The sequence below is a fragment of the Aquarana catesbeiana genome, linkage group LG04 (assembly GCF_042186555.1).
Source record: "Aquarana catesbeiana isolate 2022-GZ linkage group LG04, ASM4218655v1, whole genome shotgun sequence".
NCBI lineage: Eukaryota > Metazoa > Chordata > Amphibia > Anura > Ranidae > Aquarana > Aquarana catesbeiana.
Genome location: NC_133327.1, coordinates 135,027,053 through 135,049,016, shown reverse-complemented (window position 1 = coordinate 135,049,016; position 21,964 = coordinate 135,027,053). Strand labels below are relative to the sequence as shown.

Below are 21,964 nucleotides of genomic sequence, written 5' to 3'. Positions count from 1 at the left end.
CCTGTCCCCCAGGCGACAACGTGCATGTAGTCATCAGCAAGCTTATCCCCTTCACTGCTGTCCAATCTAGCAAGGAGACGGATATTTAACTAGCAGTGACTGACATCACTTGTCTTGGGCACCAGGTGCCTCACTGGAACAAGTGACGCACCACTGGATAAAAGCAGGAGGTGTGTCAGCTCACTTGTTCCAGTCCCTCTAACTTCAAGCAGTGATGGGCTCAGTTGGATTGGCCACCTGGTGAGCCAGCTTCATTGGATGCCAAGAGGCAGGCTGCATAGCATCTTTGGTTGCTAGGAGAAAAGCAGCCATGCATTGACATCATTGGCTGCTAGGACAGAGGTGGACAAGACACAGTGCCATGCATTTCTATGGTGCAGGCAGCCCATAGCATAACTTCCAAGGATGCTGGGCAACCTGGCCATCTGTGTCATAGGTGGCAAATTTAGCCAAGTTTGCTTGAAAACACGGAGGTGGTGGAACAGGTGAACTTGACAGGTGTGCTTATTGAACAGGGGGCAGTGACAACTGGGCTCTGCCTCAACACAACATTAGTAATGTCCACAAATCAGGCTTCTAGCAAGGGAGGAGCAGAGAAGCTGAAAAGCAAGAAATAAGGGATTTCCTTCACTTCTCAAGCATCTTAGTCCCTACAGAGAAGTTATATTAAAGACAAAAAAAATAAGCAAAGGACTAAAAGGCATATTTCCAGTATGCTAAACATCATTTCATATGTACACCCAAACGTGAACTTCACTCCTAGCTTCCCAAAGTAGCCTTCTCCCAAATCCACACTCAGTTTGCCGAAAACAGAATTTACCCACCCCTCGTACTTATATTTCTCTTTTCGATAAATCATTCCTTTCAGAACGTCCTCTTTTTTTTTTTAAAGACCCCCATTGCAAGTAGACCATTACATAAACACACAGATGGGCTCAACCTAGCTGTTTGGTATGTTGAATTACAAACAAATACAGTGGCGAAAATTTTTATTTGATCCCCTGCAGATTTTGTAAGTTTGCCCACTTACAAAGAAATGAAGGATCTATCTTTTTTTTAATCATAGGAGTAAAATAAGTATTTGATCCCCTACCAACCAACAAAAATTCTAGCTACTGTGCTACCCGGATCAATCCTGTCAATTTAGGAAGGTGCTCCTAACTACTCGTTATGTGTATAAAAGACACCTGTCCTTGGAATCTCTTTGTTCCATTCAAACCTCACCATCATGGGCAAGACCAAAGAGCTTCTCAAAGTACATCAGAGAAAGGATTGCAGACTTGCACAAGGCTGGAATGGGCTACAAAAGACCATCAGTAAGAAGCTTGGTGAGAAGGAGACAACTGTTGGATAAATTATTCGCAAATGGAAGAAATACAAAATTACCAACAATCGCCCTCGGTCTGGAGCTCCATGCAAGATTTCGCCTCATGAGACAAGGATGATCATGAGAAAAGTGAGGGATCAGCCCAGAACTACACGGTACGAGCTTGTGAATGGTCTCAAGACAGTTGGGACCACAATCACCAAACAAACCACTGGTAACACAATATGCCGCCATGGCCTAAAATCCTGCAGCCCCTGCAAGGTCCCCCCCCCCCTCAAGAAGGCACAAGTACAGGTCCATCTGAAGTTTGCCAATGAACATCTAAATGATTCAGAGAAGGATTAGAAGAAGGCGCTGTGGTCAGATGAGACCAAAATTGAGCTCTTTGGCATTAACTTCACTCTATGTGTTTGGAGGAAGAGAAATTTCTGGCTATGACCCCAAGAACATCATCCCTACAGTCGAGCATGGAGGCGGAAACAATATGCTTTAGGGTTGTTTCTCTGCTAAAGGTGCAGGCCGACTTTGCTGCATTGAAGCGCCAATGGGGCCACGTATTGTAAAATCTTGGATGGGAACCTTCATCTTGCTGTCCAGAACACTAAAGATGAGTCTTCCAGCATGACAATGACTCAAAACATACCGCCAAAGCAACAAAGAAGTGGCTCAAGAAGAAGCACATTAAGGTCATGCGTAGCCTGGCCAGTCTCCAGACCTTAATCCTATAGAAAACGTTTGGAGGGAGCTGAAACTTAGAATTGCCAAACAAAAGCCAAGGAGCCTTAAGGATTTTTAAAAGATCTATAAAGAAGAGTGGACCAAAATCCCTCCTGAAAGGAGTGAAAACCTGGTAACCAACTACAAGGGTTTATCCACCAAGTACTAAGTCATGTTTTGCCTGGGGATAAAATACTTTTTTTACTCACTGAACTGCAACTCAATTTAGAACATTTGTATCGTGTGTTTTCGTCTGCATTTTTGGTTGATATTCTGTCTCATTTAAAATACACCTATGATAAAAATTACAGACCCTTAATTTCTTTTCAAGTGGGCAAACTTACAAAATCTGCAGGAGATCAAATAATTATTTCCCCCACTGTATCTACCGTATTTTCTGGTGTAAAAGGCCACCGGGCGTATAAGACGAACTCACTAATTTTACTGTATTTCTACAGTTTTTGCCTACACTCACTGTAAAGACGACCCCCCTGCTGAGGCTTCATATTTCCTTCTTCTTGCTGGAGCTGGAGCCATACCGCGCTGAGCCAATTACGGCGAGCGATGTATTCTATTAATGAATACAAAGCCTGCTCAGATTGGCAGAGGTTGCAACATCAGCCCGCGCCTCATTGACTGAAAGCCAATACGAGCAGGCTACTGTATGTAGCCGGCTCGGATTGGCAGAGGTTGTTACTCCAATCTGAGCATGCTCTGTATTCATTAATAGAATACATCGCTCGCCGGGATTGGGATTGTATGGCGGGCCGACATACAACTGGCTGCATTCTATACCCGGTGTATAAGACGACCCCCGCTTTTTGGCCGTTTAAGTGCAAAAGGTCCTCTTATACGCCGGAAAATACGGTAACCTTTATATTAGTTACATACTGTATGTTGTAAGGTTGAATAAAGACACCTGTCCCATCCAGTTTAAGCTGAGTGTGTGCATGCACGCACCTGTTTTCCATATTCCCTTACATCATGCTTGCTATAAAACACATCTAAAAGCTTTAAGATTTTTTTTTTTTTTTAAACTTTATCTACACTCTCCGCTGATGTCACCTACTAAAGAAGGGAGTTCCACATCCTTACCACCCTAACAGTAAAGGACCCCTTAAAGCGGGGGTCCACCTATCTATCCTTTTTTTTTTTTTTTTGAGTTCATTCACAAACTTTTCTTCTCAGCATTACATACTCACATATTGTGTGTAATATGTCCGCCTGTGTCAGATTTTGTCGGAAAGAATAACTTATATTATTCACTGCAGGCGGTTTCCATCTTCATTGTGGGCATTTGAAGCCCACAAGCATTTATTTCCTGGATGTGGTGAATGCTGTGCTCCCAGCATTCACCGCTCGTTCCCGCACATGCTCAGTGGCATCCTGGGAAGCCTGAGACTAGCTCCCAGGAGTCTGGGAGAGGCTAGAAACACGCCTACTCCCACGGGAGGAGAACCAGGAAGTGCAAAGAAGAATAGAAAAAAAAAAAGGTACTTACGGCGATTTAAATTTTTTTAAAAACGGCATGTCAGCATCTAGGCAAGGAAGAGAATACATACAGATATTGTTCAAAATTTGGGTGGAACTCCGCTTTAAATCACTTAAGATTGAATGGATTCTCGTTCAGTTTCATTGTGTGGCCGAGTGTCTTTTTTAGAGACCTAAGATTAAAAAGTTTCTTCCCAATGCTAGTCACCATTCAAGGTTTTTGTACATTTCTCTCATATCCCCTCTTAAAGTGGAGTTCCACCCAAAAGTGGAACTTCCACTCATCAGATTCCTCCCCCCCTCCGGTGACACAGTTGGCACCTTTCAGGGGGGAGGGGGGTACAGATACCGGTATATTACAGGTATCTGTACCCACTTCCGGCATAGACAGCCGCAGAATCTGCGGTTATTTACGCCACTTCCTGCTCCCTCCCCGCTGCCTGCTGGGAAACACACGGGTCCCAGAGGCAGCAGGGACCATCCGTATTACGCTGCGCGACTCGCGCATGCGCAGTAGGGAACCGGGAAGTGAAGCCGCACGGCTTCACTTCCCGATTCCCTTACCGAAGATGGAGGCGGCAGCACCCGAGGACGGAGAGACGCTTCGGCCTCGGGTGCCGACATCGCGGGCGCCCAGGACAGGTAAGTGTCCATGTTTTAAAAGTCAGCAGCTGCAGTATTTGTAGCTGCTGACTTTTAAAAAAAATTTTTTCGGCGGCGCTCCGCTTTAAGCATCTCTTCTCCAAGGAGAATAAGCTTAATGTTTGTAGTTGTTCCTCATAATTGAGGAGCTCCAGCCCCTGAGTAGTTTTGCTGCTTTGCTCTGGACTCTCTCTGGTTCAAAGGCATCCTTCCTGAGGATTGGCGACCAGAACTGGACAGCATATTCAAGATGTGGCTGAACCATAGTTTTGTAAAATGGCAGAATTATAGTTTTATCTCTTGAGTAAATACCCTTTTAACATATGCTGGTACTCAGCTGGCTTTGCTTGCTGCAGTGCTATTTCTGAGTCTGTCATCTACTAGGGCCTGCCAGACCCTTTTCCGTTCGATTCCCCCAGAGGTCCCCCCCCCGTGTGCAACTTGCATGCATATTTTTAGCTCCCAAGTGCATTACTTTATATTTTCCAACACTGAACCTTATCTGCCACTTAGAAGCCCAACCCCCTCTATTTTATTCTACCCTCTGGACACGCTCCTGCAACCAATTTTCTATTCAAGTACATACCCTATCATCAATTCCAAAAGACCTTAATTTTTAAATTAATTATTTGTTGGGAACTGTATAATGCCTTGGCCAAATCTAGATACACTATATCTGCAGGCCTTACTCTATCCAAATTACAGCTCACCTCCTCATAGAACATTAAAAGGTTGGTCTGTCAATAACTGTTCTTCACAAAACCATGTTGGTTGCTACCAATGATACTATTTTCATCAGCAAATTCTTGGATCCCCTTATCCAAGTTAATTCCCTTATCATTCCTTTCAATAGTTTACATACTATTGCTGTTAGGCTGACTGGTCAGTAGTTTTCAGGTATTTATCTTAGCCCTTTTTTGCACATTGGCACCACATTTCCTTTTCGCCAATCTGCTGGTACCATTCAAGTCAGTAAGCTGTCCTATATACCTATTTGGCTGAACTGTATATCACGGTCAGTGATAAACTGCACAGTTTTTCCAGTGCTGAGAGTTCAGGTAGGAGGAGTTTTCCACTTCAGCCTGTATACACACCCACATATGTGATGCCGATATAATGTGACCTGGCTAGCTCTGATCAACAGGTAATAATTCTCTCCAGCATAAAGGACACAACTGAGCATGTGCAGGTTGGCTACTCTGCCTGTGTTAGCTGGCTTTCCCCAGATAGACAGTGCAGGAGGGAAGAATCTGTGCATACAGGATAAAACAGCAATTTTACACAATGCAGAGGATTAACCCCTTAAGTTCCACAGTGAGTATAACAAGCATGCTATGCTGCATTTACAGACTGATTTTACTGTTGTGGTTTTAGTAACACTAAGTTCTTTGAGAGGTTTTTAGTGTAAGCCATCTGGTCCTGGTGATTTGTTCCCATTAAGTTTTTCTAGTCTTGTTTGAACACTGGTCTCCATCAGCCTCAATATATGGTTACTAACTACCGACTCGTTTATTATACCCACTGTTAACCTAAATTATCGATTACTTCCACATCTGCAATCAGGTCTGTGTTATTTGTAATTAGTAAGTCCAGTAGAGCATTATCTCTAATTGGGTCTTCCACCATTTGACTAATGAAACTGTCCTGCATTACATTCAAGAAATGACAACCCCCTAGCTGAGTGAACAGTTTCATCTGCCTAATATTGGGATAGTTGAAGTCCCTCATGATTATAACATTGGCCTGCCTCCCCACCATCTATAACAGTGAAAGTAGTTGGGTCTCCTCCTCAATGTTAGGGGGCCTACTGCATACACCTGCGATTATTTTACCAATTTTTTTCATCCTTTTGAAGCTCCAACCACAAAGACTCCACCACCACACCAGCCTAATCAGCAATGTTTTCCCTCATATTCACTATCAAATCACTCCTCATGTAAAAACCCAAATTATGTAGCATACAACCATAATGAGTATATCCACAGAGTGAATATTTTTTTTTAATCAGTCCTTAGAGCAGTAGATAACTACAGTTACATGTTGCATCACTGCCATCAGATCTATGCTTTTATTAGTTAGTGGATGTCTTTTCATAACCAACGCCACAAAACAGATTCTAGTTCCTCACCCTGCTGTCCCCCAGATTTGCAATATACAAGATGTTATCTGCAACCAATACACAAAGAGCAGTGGTGCCATCCTTCCATGCTGGCTTCCTGTATACAGAAGAGAAGCAACATTATGAGAACCATTCTCTGTACACAAATTTTGACACAAGACTTTAAGTAAATGGAAACAGAACATTTCAGTTATATGCCATTCACTGTATGGTAACTCAGTCTTGGGAAAAAAAATAGCAAGTGATTACCGCTTTTGTTGTGTAACTTCCTCTCTCTCTCCCTGTTTCCACTCATTTTTTTTTAAACTTACAGGATTTAAGTGCAATATATAAGTATTCTGTATGAAAATGTAATCAGGGGAGTGTTTTAATAATACCAGCATGCATGTCCCAAGATTACTGACAAAAGGGACTGGGGTGGTCTGGTGCACTACAGCAATGTCTGGATACAAAAAAAAAAAAAGTTATAGATCCATGTATGCATCTCAAGGATTCATCTTTAAAGTATATATACTTTAGACAAAACTTTTTTTTTTTTTTCATTTTGGTCTGAGCAAGGGAGGGCTATAACCCTTCCGTAAGATTTTTTTCTCCATCTGTGTTCCATTGTGGAGACTTCCCGTCACTTCCTGTCCCATAGCTAAACAGGAAGTGAGAGCAAATCGCTGCAAATTAGGAAAATTCCTTGGGCACCCCTGAGTCGCTAGAACTAGTGTCCCCATTGGAAGATTTTTCCTCTATTGCTTTTCTGGGGAAAACCCAAAATTTGGGATTTTCTTTTACTTTCATTTCAATGATAATGGTAAACAGGACAAATAGAGAGGGTGAATCTCCTCAACGGGGACACAGACCGCAATAAAAACTGACAGGTGCTCTAATCCACTGCACTCTATCCAAAACTTTAATTTCTGTACATTTGTACATTTTTTTTCTGACATATTCCAATTTTGCAGCCTAAATCTAGTACACAGCTTGCCTTTAGCGGGCTGTGTATGAGGAAGAACATTTTTAACTGAAAACATAAAATGAATATTTATGTGAGAGCACTTTTCCTGAAGGCAAACAGGTTCTCTTTATATTAAAGCTAACAACCATAAATGATACTCACTGGCTGGCTGCCTGTTTCAGGAACTCTTCATCTGTCTGCTTGAAAGCATCGATCAGACATTTCTTAATTCCCTTGTCCACACTGCTTCCCTCACCTGAAAAACACAGTTGTCGCACTCAAAATCTCCAGACTTATCTACCAAACACAAATGGTCAGTGTCAACTCACCTCGAGGCAGTTTTTTCACCAGATTCCAGTGTAGCTGTTGAGATGCAAACCGTGCTGCACGTCTCCCACCATGGCCATCAAAGACAGCGAAGTATGACAGCCGTGACCTACAGGGGAAATACAATAATGCTGCATATTAAAAGGAGAAGGAGGTACAGGCAAACGTATTAAAATGTATATATATGTATCATTTTGGATGCAAGTTCCGTGGTGAGAGTACTCCATTTGTAAATCTAGCCACATATGTTAACACTAAAACGGGTAGGCAAATCCCGGCACTGGTGCCGCAAGTGGCACTCAAAGCCTCTTTTGCCAGCACTCGACTCCCTCCCCATCAGCACAGGGAGAGGTCAGTGAGACACTACTGCATTCCAATTTCAGAATTCCCTACACCGCACCGAGGGAGAGACACTGTGTCCCCACACATTGTACAAGATGGGAAATATTGTTTGGTTCTCTAACTTTGCTGTAGCTGCGATCATCAGCTTTTGTGATGGGGAAGACATTGGGTGCAGTTCTACCGGGGGGGGGGGGGGGGGACAGGGGGGGACAGGACGTGGGCAGTCCCTGTTTCCAGGAGGAGGACTGTCATTGGCCAATGCTAAAGCCAATCAGAGTCCTGCTAGCCTCGTCCACTACCTGGAGGAAGATGACTCGATTGGTTGCCACTACCAATCTCAGAAAGAAGGGATTTCACTGTGATTGAGAAAACCACAATCAGGTGACAGTTTGTAGAATTACCGTTGAGCTTCTGGGAAGATCATTCAAATTATTCCTGAACCTTTGCGTTCACTTACTACTGAACCCCGGCACTGTGTCCCTTTAAGCCAGAGCCAGTATTCAGTGCAATGAAAATCACACCCAACCTTTGCTGTGGCGCAGAGCACTGCACTTTCTCTCAGCTGCGGGAGCCCAACTTATGATCCTGCACACAGGCCCACTGCTTTCAGAAAATGCCCCTGACCTAAATTCATCAATGTGTATCTATTCCAGATGCTTGTATGTGACATCACATGCAAGGACATGGGCTGGATGCGAGAAGTGGATCAGCAGGATGAGTGTGCCAGACAGATAGATGCGTCTCATCTCTGCTTCCTTTCACCACTCTGCATATCACACATATCATAGATGAGAAGAGGGTACAGCGGTGGAGCAGAAGGTACAGGGCAGATGTGCAAGGAGGAACATTGGTGGGGCAGAAGAGCAGGGGGTTACAGTGGTGGGGCAGAAGAGCAGGGGGTAACAGTGGTGGGACAGAAGAGCAGGGGGTTACAGTGGTGGGACAGAAGAGCAGGGGGTTACAGTGGTGGGACAGAAGAGCAGGGGGTTACAGTGGTGGGACAGAAGAGCAGGGGGTTACAGTGGTGGGACAGAAGAGCAGGGGGTTACAGTGGTGGGACAGAAGAGCAGGGGGTTACAGTGGTGGGACAGAAGAGCAGGGGGGGTTACAGTGGTGGGACAGAAGAGCAGGGGGGGTTACAGTGGTGGGACAGAAGAGCAGGGGGGGTTACAGTGGTGGGGCAGAAGAGCAGGGTAGTACAGTGGTGAGGCAGAAGAGCAGGGTAGTACAGTGGTGAGGCAGAAGAGCAGGGTAGTACAGTGGTGAAACAGATTTGCAGGTGGGACAGTGATCAGGTTGTGAAGGTGCATGAATTGGGGCTGATCTGAGGTGTGGAGTTGCAGGAATTGGGGCTGATCTGAGGCGTGAGAATGCAGAATGTTAATTTCTGATTACTCAAGTAGTTTACAGCATTTACTTTATAAAAAAATCCTTTTCGTGATTGAGAGTGTGAAGTTGACATTTCTTTGTTATAAAATCGGCACGCTCAATTTCTTTGAAAATATTTTTCGGCACACAGTGCTCAAAAGGTTGCCTACCCCTGCACTAAAATGTATATTCTACTATGTTTAGGTTGAATTTGCACTAAAATATTGATGTGTCCCTCTGGGAGTAACCCACCTTCGGGGACCTGCTATCCCTCCCTATTTGCTTTTATTCCCCTCCTTATTGTAACCCCCTTCCCCTCCTTATTTTTCATATTACTTTTTTAATTCAGGTAAACTCCACTATAGTTGGTTGACATACCATAATATTATGCTGATAATAGGCTTCAAATCAGAAGTAGATTAACCATAATGTTATATGATGTCATATGCGACTAGATATACTTCCTGTAATAAGATTATCTTAATGTTACGATGTAAAACTTTACTCATTACATTCAATGTTTTCTGATAATCTTTAATAAAATACTTGAACAAGGAAAAAAAAAAAAAAAAAAAGAATAAAATAAAAAAAACATAAAATATTGACGTATAATCAAATCAGAAACTAAATGTATAAAAAAGTAGCTGGATGAGTTGTTTTTTGTATTATTATTTCAGGTACTTATATAGCGTCATTATATATATATATATATATATATATATATATATATATATATATATATATATATATATATATATATATATATATATATATATATATATATATATATATATAAACATTCACATCAGTCCCTACCCTCAAGGAGCTTACAATCTAAGGTCCCTAACTCACATTCATACATACTAGGGCCAATTTAGACAGGATCCAATTAACCTACCAGCATGTCTTTTGGAGTGTGTGAGGAAACCAGAGTACACAGAGGAAACCCACGCAGACACAGGGAGAACATGCAAACTCCCAGTAGATGGTGTCGTGGTTCGAACCAGCGAACCTTTTTATTGCTAGGTGAAAGTGCTATCCACTACACCACTGTGCCGCCGTATACCTTAATGCGTGTTGGGAAATCGTACAATTGTAGAGAACATGCATATATGCTGCTGTCACTTCCTTCATTTTCTATCTAGGTAAGCAACAAACTGATGCTGAAAAACCTGTGTAACAATAAGAACTTTCCACATTCAGGAGTGCTCATTATTACACTTTATAAACCTACACTGTCCACTTCTGGACAAGTCACTGCAGCCAAATCTGGACTGTCTTTGGTCACGAGTATTTTGCACGAGTATTTTGCATGTGTTTTAACCAGTCCCTAATTTTAACTTTTTCTATTGCTCTCAATGGTTGTCAGGACTCAGCAGCATGTGTTATATTCATTTTAACAAAAAGCAATAAACTTGCCTTCTGTTAACCTCTTCACATTTAGTCTATGTGCTTTTTTTCTCAGTGGTTGTAAACATGGCAACTTCTAGACAGTGAAAACAAGACACCCCAGTGTGAACAGCTGGATGTGACATGTAACTGTGGAGCACGTCAAGTGAGTTACAAGTGCACTTTCCAATTCTTATTTAGTAGAAATATAATTATTCTGGCAGGCATAGGAGATGACAGCACATTTGAAGCGCCACCGCAAGCATAACTTGAAACTGATATGTCACCTAATCTCAGGCTATAGAGACTGATAAAAAGAAAAAAAAATCTGGTGTGTACAGGTCTTAGGGCACCCACAGCTTGCTTACTAGCTACTTACACGTCAGTTGGCATAGGCTGGTACTCCTTAGTAAGGTCATAGCATATGGTATGAGCATCCTGCAGCTCTTCCCGCTCTCCCCGCCGCTCTGCTACATGAGCTTTTAAAACCAAGATTCCTAAACAGAAGTACAAACACACAGCATTATTCAAGGAAACAACCAAAGGGCATACATTTTTACAGGAAGCGCAAGTGTTAAACATTCCTATACTGAATATGACAAGTAAACTTCAATTTGCATTCAATAACTATTATTTATCAATAACCTTACAAGTTTGGATTAACAAGTCCCTGATATGTAACAATTTATAGTATAACTAAAACAAACAAAAACTGAACCTTAGGGGTCATTCACTGTAGCACCCGCGATACACCACAACAGATGATGTGCGCTGCGAGGGGAGAAATGCCGGAGAAATTAGTTGAATCACACAATATACATTTAAAATTACAAATACAACTTGATAGAGATACACCCAAATAGCCCTTATGTGAGATCGGCTTACCAGAAAACATTGACTCGGATGACGTAATAATGAAACGTACGTCAAGACGGTACTTGGTCACGTTACTTCACGCAAATTCCAGTCCCTCTGGTTGTTCTGGGTAGGACAGTGGAACGCACGCCAGCGGCAGTGACTAGCCACAAGGCGCAATCCGATTACAGACACGCTTGCAGCCCCAGTGCCAGGTCTAGGCACATCCTCATGTAAGCAGCCATTTGGCACATCTATTTTAATCTTTTTAATAAAATAGGGTTACACTACAATGTATTTGGTTCCCTATTGTCTTTTCATATATCCCACTCGTGGTTCCCCTGGAGGAGCGGTTTGCCATTGTCCATAAGTCTCCATCCTTGCAGCAAGCATCATCTTGCTAAGGCTCATTTTGACTCGCTTTTTAACTAAAGGAGTCAATGTTTTCTGGTAAGTAGATCTCACATAAGAGCACGTTGGGTGTATCTCTATCAAGTTGGTGAAGGAATTTCTGCTTTACCTTCCAAAGAATTTGAACACACTAGTTCCCTTTTGGATATCTTTTTGTGATAAATCAGGACATTTTATCACTATGCACGTGCATTTTGGTCAGCTAGCTAGTACCACATCTTTTTAACAATTGTGTATATTCACTTATGGCATATTGCACTTTATTTGTATTTTTAAATGTATATTGTGTGATTCAAGTCACCAATTAATTCTGTTTTTAGTATTTTGAGAGTGCCCTCTACACCTTACTATATCAGCTGAGTATCACTACTTGATCAGAGGAGCAGCTGTATTTTTTCTTTTATTTATTTTTTTGAATTTGTCACATTATTTTTTGTCAAATAGTTTGGCGCGGAGTGTACCACATTTTCTTACACAATACATTTCTTTGGACAGGACAACAGCTAAAAGTAACTGCTGAAGTCAAAATAAAAGACAAAAAAAAAAAAAATAAGTATTAAAAAGGAAACAATGCAGCATGGGATTTAGTTGTCCAAGGATCTAGCAATCAGAAATAAACATTTTGCAAAATGACCTTAATCTCTCCCTATGGAGTTTTCTTCCCCCTTTTCTTTCCCTAAAGCAGCTTCCAATATACTGATACTATGGCTGCCTTGCCTCCCCCCCTCCCCCTCTTTTTATGGTGAAGGGGTTTGCTTATCCAAAAGTCCCCTTCACACTGATCGGTTCTTGATACACTTTTGGGGTTTAAAAAGCAAAGGAAACTGCGCTTTGAAAAGTCCCACATGATGCATCTTTGGTGCAGTTTTTCAAAAGCACCTGCCACTGTAAGTCAATTGGAAGGCATCAAAAACTGATCTGTGTGAAAGGGCCCTAAGCCTGCTGGCCAAAGATAAAAGCTCATGCAGTGCATTGCAGAAAACATTCTCCTTGGTGAATCTGCACATAAATTCACCAAGACCATAAATCTTGAACCTGCAGGATTAGCCTCAAACCTTATCGTCATCCCCATTCAGCACACACTACAGCAGTTATATTTTTTATTAACTACAGAAGACTTTTTAAGAGGTTGTGTGTTGCCTCCTAGTGGAAGAAATTGTATTGCACACGCGTCAATTATATGCATACAAGTACTGATTCACAATATAAAATCAGATAAACTCAAACCTGAGGTATATTACTCTGTACCATCTAAACTCCTAATATTACACCCTTTCATGCATTTTAACTTGAGGGAAAATGACTAAGGCAGCACAGTGATGGGTCTTTTTTTTTTTTTGTTCAACCAAAAACACAACTTAATTTGATGTGGATGGGGGAATCCTCCCCACTGAGATATTGTGTTCTGACAGTAGGGTGACTTCCCTGTTAGAATACACTGATCAGCATTGCTGGCTATAATAGCTAGTGGTGCTGATCGAGCAGGGACAATCTGACAGGGCGATTTTACAAAAGTTGATAGGTAGATTGACTTCTGTACTACCTCCCTGCTCATACATAGATCGAAATTTGCCCCTGCTGAACCAGCTGCATTTTGATCCATCTATGCCCAGTTTAAAGTGGTTGTAAACCCTCACAAATACCCAGTTAAAGTGGAATTCCGTCCCTGAGCAAAAAAATTTTAAAGTCAGCAGCTACAAACACTGTAGCTGCTGACTTTAAATAAGTACTTATCTGTCCTGGGTGCCCGCGATGTCGGCCGCCGAGGCCGACCCGTCCCTCGGCTCTCGGGTCCCGGCACCACCATCTTAAGGGAAACAGGCAGTGGAGTCTTGCGGCTTCACTGCCAGTTTCCTACTGCACACGCACGAGCGCTCTGTGAATGGCCCCGTGGTGTTCTGGGAACACACACAATTCCCAGAAGGCAATGGGGCTGCTCACCGAGGAGCAGAACACGCCGCAGAATAGGAAGAGGCAGATTAGGAAGAATGCCTAGCAACAAGGGTTTAGGTAAGTTTAAAAACATTTTTTCAAATTTTTTTTAGGATTTTTCATGCAATTGCTTTTTTAGGCCCTCCACTTTAAGTGAGCAGCCTCAGATGATACACAGAAATGACTTGTACTCCTACATAAAAGTTTTACTTTTTATCTGCAGTCTTCTCTTTCCTACACCCCTTCAAAAGGGCAGATTGTGTTAAAGATCTTTGTTCATCTGTCAGGAGCACAGAGAAGGGGGCAGAGAGGCTGCAGTTACAGTGTATGAGAGCTGATTGGAGGAAAGGAACACATCCCCCTCCACACAGCAGAAGAACTGTGTCCTGAATAGACAAGCTCCATTCTGAGTCCCCCCCCACACAAATTTATCCCATGTCAGGAAAACTTGTCAGAAGTGACTCATGCCGATAAGAGGAATGATGCACAAGGGAGAAATAACACTTAGCGCTTTGGAGAAAGACAAGTAAACACTACAGATATAAGTGCTTTGCTCAGATTCCATGACTGAGGTTTACAACCACATTAAGGTTTTCTATGGCATCCTCTGCGGTGCCTATCAAAATCTCCAGCAATAGAGATTCTACTCAGGCAGCTTACTCTGAAATACAATCTAATGATCATTTCTGGGCATGAAAGTCAAAGTAAGGCAGTGTTTGTTTGCACAGAAATGAGACATATAGAGAAAAGAGCTTAATAGAAAACGATTCACTATGCAGATATATTTTCTGTTCTCACTAAACCAGATTTAAACGCATACTAATAAACAGAGAGAGAAGCAGAGAATGCTACTTTTCCCCAGCAATTTTTGTATGGCTGATGACAGATATTAAAGTTATATTAACCACCCTACAGCAGTTTTACTGCTACAGGGCGAAAGCTGTGCGCAAGAACATGCATAATATAATATAATATAATATATTATATATATATATATATATATATATATATATATATATATAAAATAGGATTTTTTAAAACAGCTTACCTGTAAAATCCTTTTCTTTCGAAGGACATCACGGGACACAGAGCCTCAATAATTACTGATGGGTTATATAGGTATCACTGGTGATTGGACACTGGCACACCCTATCAGGAAGTTCAACCCCCTATATAATCCCTCCCCCTTGCAGGGTTACCTCAGTTTTGTAGCCAAGCAATATAGTGTATTAGAAGAGGGGCGGGACCTCTGTGTCCCGTGATGTCCTTCGAAAGAAAAGGATTTTACAGGTAAGCTGTTTTAAAAAAATCCTATTTTCTTTCTCGAACATCACGGGACACAGAGCCACAGTAATTACTGATGGGATGTCCCAGAGCAAATGCTACCTGAGGGGGGGGAACCACGACCAAGTAGGGTGCAATCAGACCTGAGGACCCTGTACCGCTGCCTGCAGCACACTACGCCCAAAGGCGATATCCTCATGCCTTCTCACATCCACCTGATAGAATCTGGTGAATGTATGAACTGAAGAGCAGGTTGCGGCCTTGCAGATTTGAGCCATAGAGGCCCGGTGATGCACTGCCCAAGAAGCACCAATAGCCCTTGTGGAATGTGCCCTGATCTGAAACGGAGGAATCTTCTGTTTCAAACCGTAAGCTTGAATGATCAACTGTCGAATCCATTTAGAAATGGTAGCTTTTGACGCTGCCTGTCCTCTATTGGGACCCTCTGGCAGCACAAACAAAACATCCGTCTTGCGGATCTGAGTAATTGCCCCTAGATAGGCCTTAACTGCTCTTACTACATCCAACGAATGTAGAGATCTCTCTTCCGGAGAACAGGGATCTGGAAAAAAGGAAGGTAGAACAATGTCTTGGTTTAAATGAAAATCAGAAACCACCTTCGATAAAAAACTAGGATGAGGGCGTAGTACCACTCTATCCTTGTGTATAATCAAATAAGGCTCCTTACAGGAAAGAGCTGCTAATTCTGATACTCTTCTAGCAGAAGAGATGGCCACCAGAAAAATTAATTTCCTTGTCAACAAGACCAAAGGAATCTGACTTATTGGTTCAAAAGGCTGTTTCTGTAACACAGCCAGGACCAAATTCAAGTCCCAGGGGTTTAGGGGCGCTTTAACCGGAGGATTAAGATGCATCACCCCCTGCATAAAGTTTCGGACCAAAGAATGCGAAGCAAGTGGCCGCTGAAATAATACTGATAAAGCAGAAACCTGGCCCTTGATGGTACTCAAGGCCAGCTTCATCTCTAATCCCATCTGTAGAAAATCAAGGATTCTACCTATGACATATTTCCTGGGATGCCAACCTCTGGATTCACACCAGGTTATATAAGCCTTCCAGACTCTATGATAAATCATCCTGGAAGCTGGCTTCCTTGCATTAATCAAGGTAGATATGACAGGACCTGAGAGCCCACGACTCTTCAGAACGTGGGTCTCAATAGCCAAACCGTCAAATTTAGCGTTTGTAAGGCAGGATGGAACACTGGACCCTGAGATAACAGGTCTGGGCGTACCGGTAGGGTCCACGGGGAACCCACCGTCATCCTTACTATTTCTGCATACCAAGTCCTTCTGGGCCAAGCGGGGGCCACCAGAAGTACCGACTTCCTTTCCTGCCTGATCCTGCGAAGGAGTCGTGGTAGTAGCAGAATAGGCGGGAATGCGTAAATCAGTGAGAACCGATGCCACGGAATCACCAACGCATCCGTCCCGCATGCAAGAGGATCTTTTGTCCTTGCCACAAATCTGTCTATCTTTTTGTTGAATCGGGATGCAAAGAGATCTACATCTGGAACCCCCCATCTTTGGCATATGGCCCAAAAGACACCGGGATGCAGAGACCATTCCCCTGGAAGTAACTGCTGGCGACTTAGATAGTCCGCCTGCCAATTCTCTATTCCCGGGATGAAAACTGCCGATATGCATGGCACATGCATCTCTGCCTAGACTAAGATCTGGTTCACCTCTTTTTGAGCAGCTCGGCTCCGGGTGCCTCCCTGATGATTGACATAAGCCACTGCTGTGGCATTGTCGGACTGGATCCTGACCGGACAACCCTGTAGCCTGATAGTCCAGGCTTTTAGAGCTAGATGTATCGCCCGGATCTCCAGAATGTTGATGGGTAAGGTCCTCTCTGTCTTGGACCATACCCCTTGGACCGCAGCCTGTTCCAGAACTGCTCCCCAACCTGACAGACTGGCATCTGTTGTTACCACCGTCCAGGTAACCGGTAGAAAGGATTTCCCCTTCTGCAGGTTTTCGGGTATGAGCCACCAATTGAGGCTCTGACGCACCGCATGCGACAGGTGCATCGGAAAGTCTAATGCCTGAACCTTCTTGTTCCAGGTCGACAGAATACTGTGTTGCAGCATTCTTGAGTGAAACTGAGCATAGGGAACTGCTTCGAATGAAGACACCATCTTCCCTAGTAGCCTCATACAAAGGCGGACTGAGGGACCCTTCTTGGTCCTTACTGTCAGAATCAGCTCTCTCAAAGCAGTGATCTTTGCCTGGGGTAGAAATATTTTCTCCTGGCTTGTATCTATAATCAGACCTAAATACTCCAGTCTTCTTACTGGTTTTAGGAAAGACTTTTCTAAGTTGAGGATCCAACCCAGGTGTTCTAGATACCTGACCGTGGTCCTCAAGTTTCCATTCAAAGAGGCTACCGACCGGTCTATCAAGAGCAGGTCGTCTAGGTATGCTATGACAGCTATACCCTGAGCCCTTAATCTGGCCAGAGGAGGAGCCAAGATCTTTGTGAACACTCGAGGTGCAGTGGCTATCCCAAAAGGCAGAGCCACAAACTGGAAATGGCGCCCTCCTACCTCGAAGCGCAGAAACTTCTGATGAGCAGGAAAAATGGGCACATGCAGATATGCATCTCTGATGTCTATTGATGCCAGAAATTCTCCTCCCTGCAGGGTGGGAACTACTGTTCGAATTGATTCCATGCGGAAGGATTGAATCCTTAGGAATCGGTTCAGATCCCTTAAGTCCAAAATGGGCCTGACATCCCCATTTGGCTTTTGGACCGTAAAAAGGTTGGAATAGAAGCCCAATCCCTGGTCCTTTGAGGGAACTATCATAATGACCTCCTGCGACAAAAGTCGCTCTAACGCTAGAAGGAGCGACTGCTTCTTCTCTGGGTCTCTGGGAACATTTGATCTGAGGAACCGAGGAGAAGGGAATTCCTGAAACTCCAGCTTGTACCCTAAGGTTACCGTGGAGACTACCCATCTGTCCTGGAAGTCCTCGTGCCAGAGCTCTGAGAACTGTCGCAGTCTTCCCCCCACTCGAGTGAGCGGGGGCGCCCCCTCATGCAGAGGTCTTAGTGTTTTGCCTAGTAGGCTTCTTTCCCCAGGACTTCTTTTGTCCCTGGGGGTGACTCTTGTCTCTAAACCCCGATGGAGGCGGCCGTCGAGACTGCCTGGAGGCTGAAGCCCCCGGTGCTGGGGAAAGAGTCCGTTTGAAAGAGGGACGCTTACTCTTCTTCTTGACAGGTAAGAGAGTGCTTTTCCCACAAGAGATTCTCTTGATATAGTTATCCAAGTCCTCTCCAAACAACCTTGCACCACAAAATGGAAACCCAGCCAGTAGCTTCTTACATGGTGCTTCGGCTGACCAATTTTTCAACCATAGGATTCTACGTATATGCACCAACCCCAGTGAAAGACGGGAGGTTTGCACGATAGAATCTCTAATGGCGTCAACCACAAAGCATAAGGCCGCTGGAAGGTTAGCAAACCCCTGGGCCTGCTGTTCAGGTAATACTTTGATGACCTGCTTAACACGGTCTCTTAAGTATTGACAGACTCCAATCGCTGCTACTGCAGGTTGGGCCACTGATCCTGCTAAGGAGAAAACATCCTTCAATAGGGATTCCATCCTTTTATCTACAGGATCCCTGAGCATTTGAGCATTGTCTACAGGACAAGTCAGGCTATTATTTACGGAGGAAATGGCGGCATCAATAGCCGGTATTCCCCACATTTTAATAAACTTTTCTTCCATCGGATAAAGTGTTGAAAACTTTCTCGGCGGAAAAAAACGTTTGTCTGGGTGATCCCACTCAGAATAAATAAGCTTTTCAAGTAAAGTTGCTGCTTGGAAAGGTTTCAGTGACACCAAAGCAGAAGAGGATTCTTTAGCAGTTTCAGGTATGGGCAACTTAAATGTGGAGCGGACCAATCCAGTGAGGATCTGCACTAAGACTTTCTCCTCTTGGGAAGTCGCAGAGGGTCCCTCTCCACCTGAATCCTCCGAAGAGGAATCATCCATCCCATCCCGATCCTCTGAAAGGGATTCATCTCCTTTATCCCAGAGCTCCTCTGTCTGAGGGTCTTGGGGAACAGAGGAAAGCCTAGTGCGTTTTCTTCCACTGAGTGAAGACGTAATCACGGCCATTAATCTTTCCTCTAGACCATGAATGGTTGAGGAAAAAACCTCTTGTGTAATATATACAGGGGCTGAAGTGCCAGAAGCAGGTGTAGCCCCTGACCCCGATGGCTCTCCCTGGCTAGCCGTCCCTGGCCCATCTTTAGGGGGGGGGAGGATGCTGCCGACAGGGGGCCCTCAGAACCTGAATGAGATCCCCTAGTGTCTCTGGTTCCTGGGGTGCTTGAACCTCTTCTACCCATAGTGCAAAGCAACAAGGTGTGAGGTATACAAATGAACACTGCCCGCTGAGCGATGTAGTCTGGCTAAAAGCCTTGCTACCCAATGCTCAGTCTGGTGTTACTTCAGTAAATGCTGCCTAGGAGAATGCCTGTGTCCCACCTTACATGCGACCGTCAGCTCTGTGTCTCTCAGAAGGCTGAGTGCACCTGTACAGAGTGCCTTTAATAGCCTGCAGCTGGCCTGAGTGGGAGTCTAAACACTCTGTGCTGACGTCCCGCCCCCTCCTCTACCGCCCCCCCCCCCTCGAGTTTTGAAAAAAATGAGCGCTTCCCGCACTGCCGACTCTCCTGTCATGCTTCTGGAGAAAAGGCTGGGGATGGGGGGGGGGAGGGAGGGAGGCTGGTAACAAGATCTGCCTGAACGGCTATCTTCAGAGATGGTGGCCATTAGGCCGCAGAGCCCGGGTGGTATAACCACTTTCTAGACCCCTGTGGCCCCTCTCTAGCCTGGGGGGAACATTCAAACATGAGAAATCCCCCTTTTCACCTTACCTGCTTGCAGCCTGCTTTGAGATGCTGGGACATAATCAGCACTGAACACCTGAGACAGTCAGTCAGCATGTGTAGGTTTGTGCTCTTGGCAGCCCCCGGTAGTCACAATAGGCATAGCATGCATTTACCTTAAAGGAGAAAAGCCACTAGAACTCAAAAATTCTGTGGAATCTCCTCTTACCTTATCCAGCCGCAGGGTGCTGTTTACACAGACCCAATCTTCACCTCTCACGGTGGGCTCCGTTTGAAAAAACCGTCAGAGACTGGGGCCCCCATCAGTAGGGGGATCCAACAGTTCTGGGACCGTAAAGCACCTCGCCAGAAATTAGGAAGTTTAAAGCCATTTTCTGATCTGCGGGGTCCAGCTCTCTAAAAAGAGAAGCATTACGGATAAAACCTCGTTTCTTCGGACACGAGGCCCGGGTACCATTCAATTCGGCCATGAAAAGACACTTTGAATGGATCTGGTTCGCCTGGCTTGCCCCAGTATAGGATCTTAGGATATTCCCTTTGGAGCTCAGCACAGGACATCTTTACACGTCCATCACCTAAGATACTGGCGTAAAAACTGAGGTATCCCTGCAAGGGGGAGGGATTATATAGGGGGTTGAACTTCCTGATAGGGTGTGCCAGTTTCCAATCACCAGTGATACCTATATAACCCATCAGTAATTACTGTGGCTCTGTGTCCCGTGATGTTCGAGAAAGAAATTATATATATAACATTACACAATCCCACACTTCAAGTACGGGGTGCGAATGTGCGCTGCCGGTGGCTCACTCCCACTGGGATTATATACACAGCGCGGGAGCTGATCAGAGGGTACAGTGGACTCGATGTCCGCCCGCACCTGCCGATTAGCAGCCAGAGAGACAGAACTTTTCTGCCTAAGAAAAACGAGGCAGATTGCCGTTCTGACAGAAGGGAAGACATGGAACCTGTGTCTCTGCAAAGCAAGGACTAGGATCCATGTCTTCCCCTAAAAGCACCTCCCACAGTTTAGCAAAACACTGGCTAGGCACACGGTTAACCCCCTTCCCAGCCAGTGTCATTAGTACAGTGACAGTGCATATTTTAAGTACTTATCACTGTATTAGTGTCACTGGTTTCCAAAAAGTGTCAGAATAACCACCGCAATATCGCAGTACCGCTATAAGTTGCTGATCGCTGCCATTACTAAACATGAATAAAAATATCCCATAGTTTGTAGACGCTATAACTTTTGTGCAAATCAATATACACTTATTGGGATTTTTTTTTACCAAAAATATCAGAATCAGAATACATATTGGCCTAAATTGATGAAGAAATTAGATTTTTCCAATTTTTATTGAATAGGTTTTATAGCAGAAAGTAAAAAAAAAAAAAAAAAAAAAAAAAAAAAAAAGAAAAAAGACATACATCTTATTTGGGTACAGTGTCACACGACCACGCAATTGTCAGTTAAAATAACAGTGCTGTATCCCAAAAAATGGCCTGGTCATAAAGGAGTAAATCTTTCAGAGGTCAAATGGTTAAAAGGCAAAAATGTATTATTTAAAAATACCAAACATATCATACTTACCTGCTCTGTGCAGTGGTTTTGCACAGAGCAGCCCTGATCCTCCCCTTCTTGGGTCCCCCGTTGGCACTCTTGGTACCTTTCTCTCATGTTGCGTGCCCCCAGAACAAGCAACTTGTAATGGGGGCACCCAAGCAGGCATGCTCCTGAGCTGCTGCATCCATTCAGACATGGAGCGAGGGCTCTCCCCCCCCTCTCATTGACTTACTGGCTGTGTTTGACGGCAGCAGGAGCCAATGGCCCCGCTGCTGTCTCAGCCAATGAGGAGGGAGAGTCCCCAGAGAGCCAAAGCTCTCATGCACATCGAGGGGGAGCTCAGTTAAGTATTAGAGGGGTTGTT

The 21,964-nt window shown here is 44.1% G+C and overlaps 1 protein-coding gene across 2 annotated transcripts in view; it reads right to left on the bottom strand.

Annotated features, from left to right (window-relative positions):
- Positions 1-21,964, bottom strand: part of ILKAP (ILK associated serine/threonine phosphatase) — a 90,638-nt gene that overhangs the window by 17,596 nt on the left and 51,078 nt on the right. For both annotated transcript variants that reach the window (XM_073625692.1, XM_073625693.1), the window contains exons 3-6: positions 11,048-11,165; positions 7,572-7,678; positions 7,405-7,498; positions 6,306-6,393 (exon numbers count right to left, since the gene is read on the bottom strand). In XM_073625692.1, the coding sequence (XP_073481793.1) occupies positions 6,306-6,393; positions 7,405-7,498; positions 7,572-7,678; positions 11,048-11,165 (407 nt within the window). The remainder of the gene's footprint in view (positions 1-6,305; positions 6,394-7,404; positions 7,499-7,571; positions 7,679-11,047; positions 11,166-21,964) is intronic.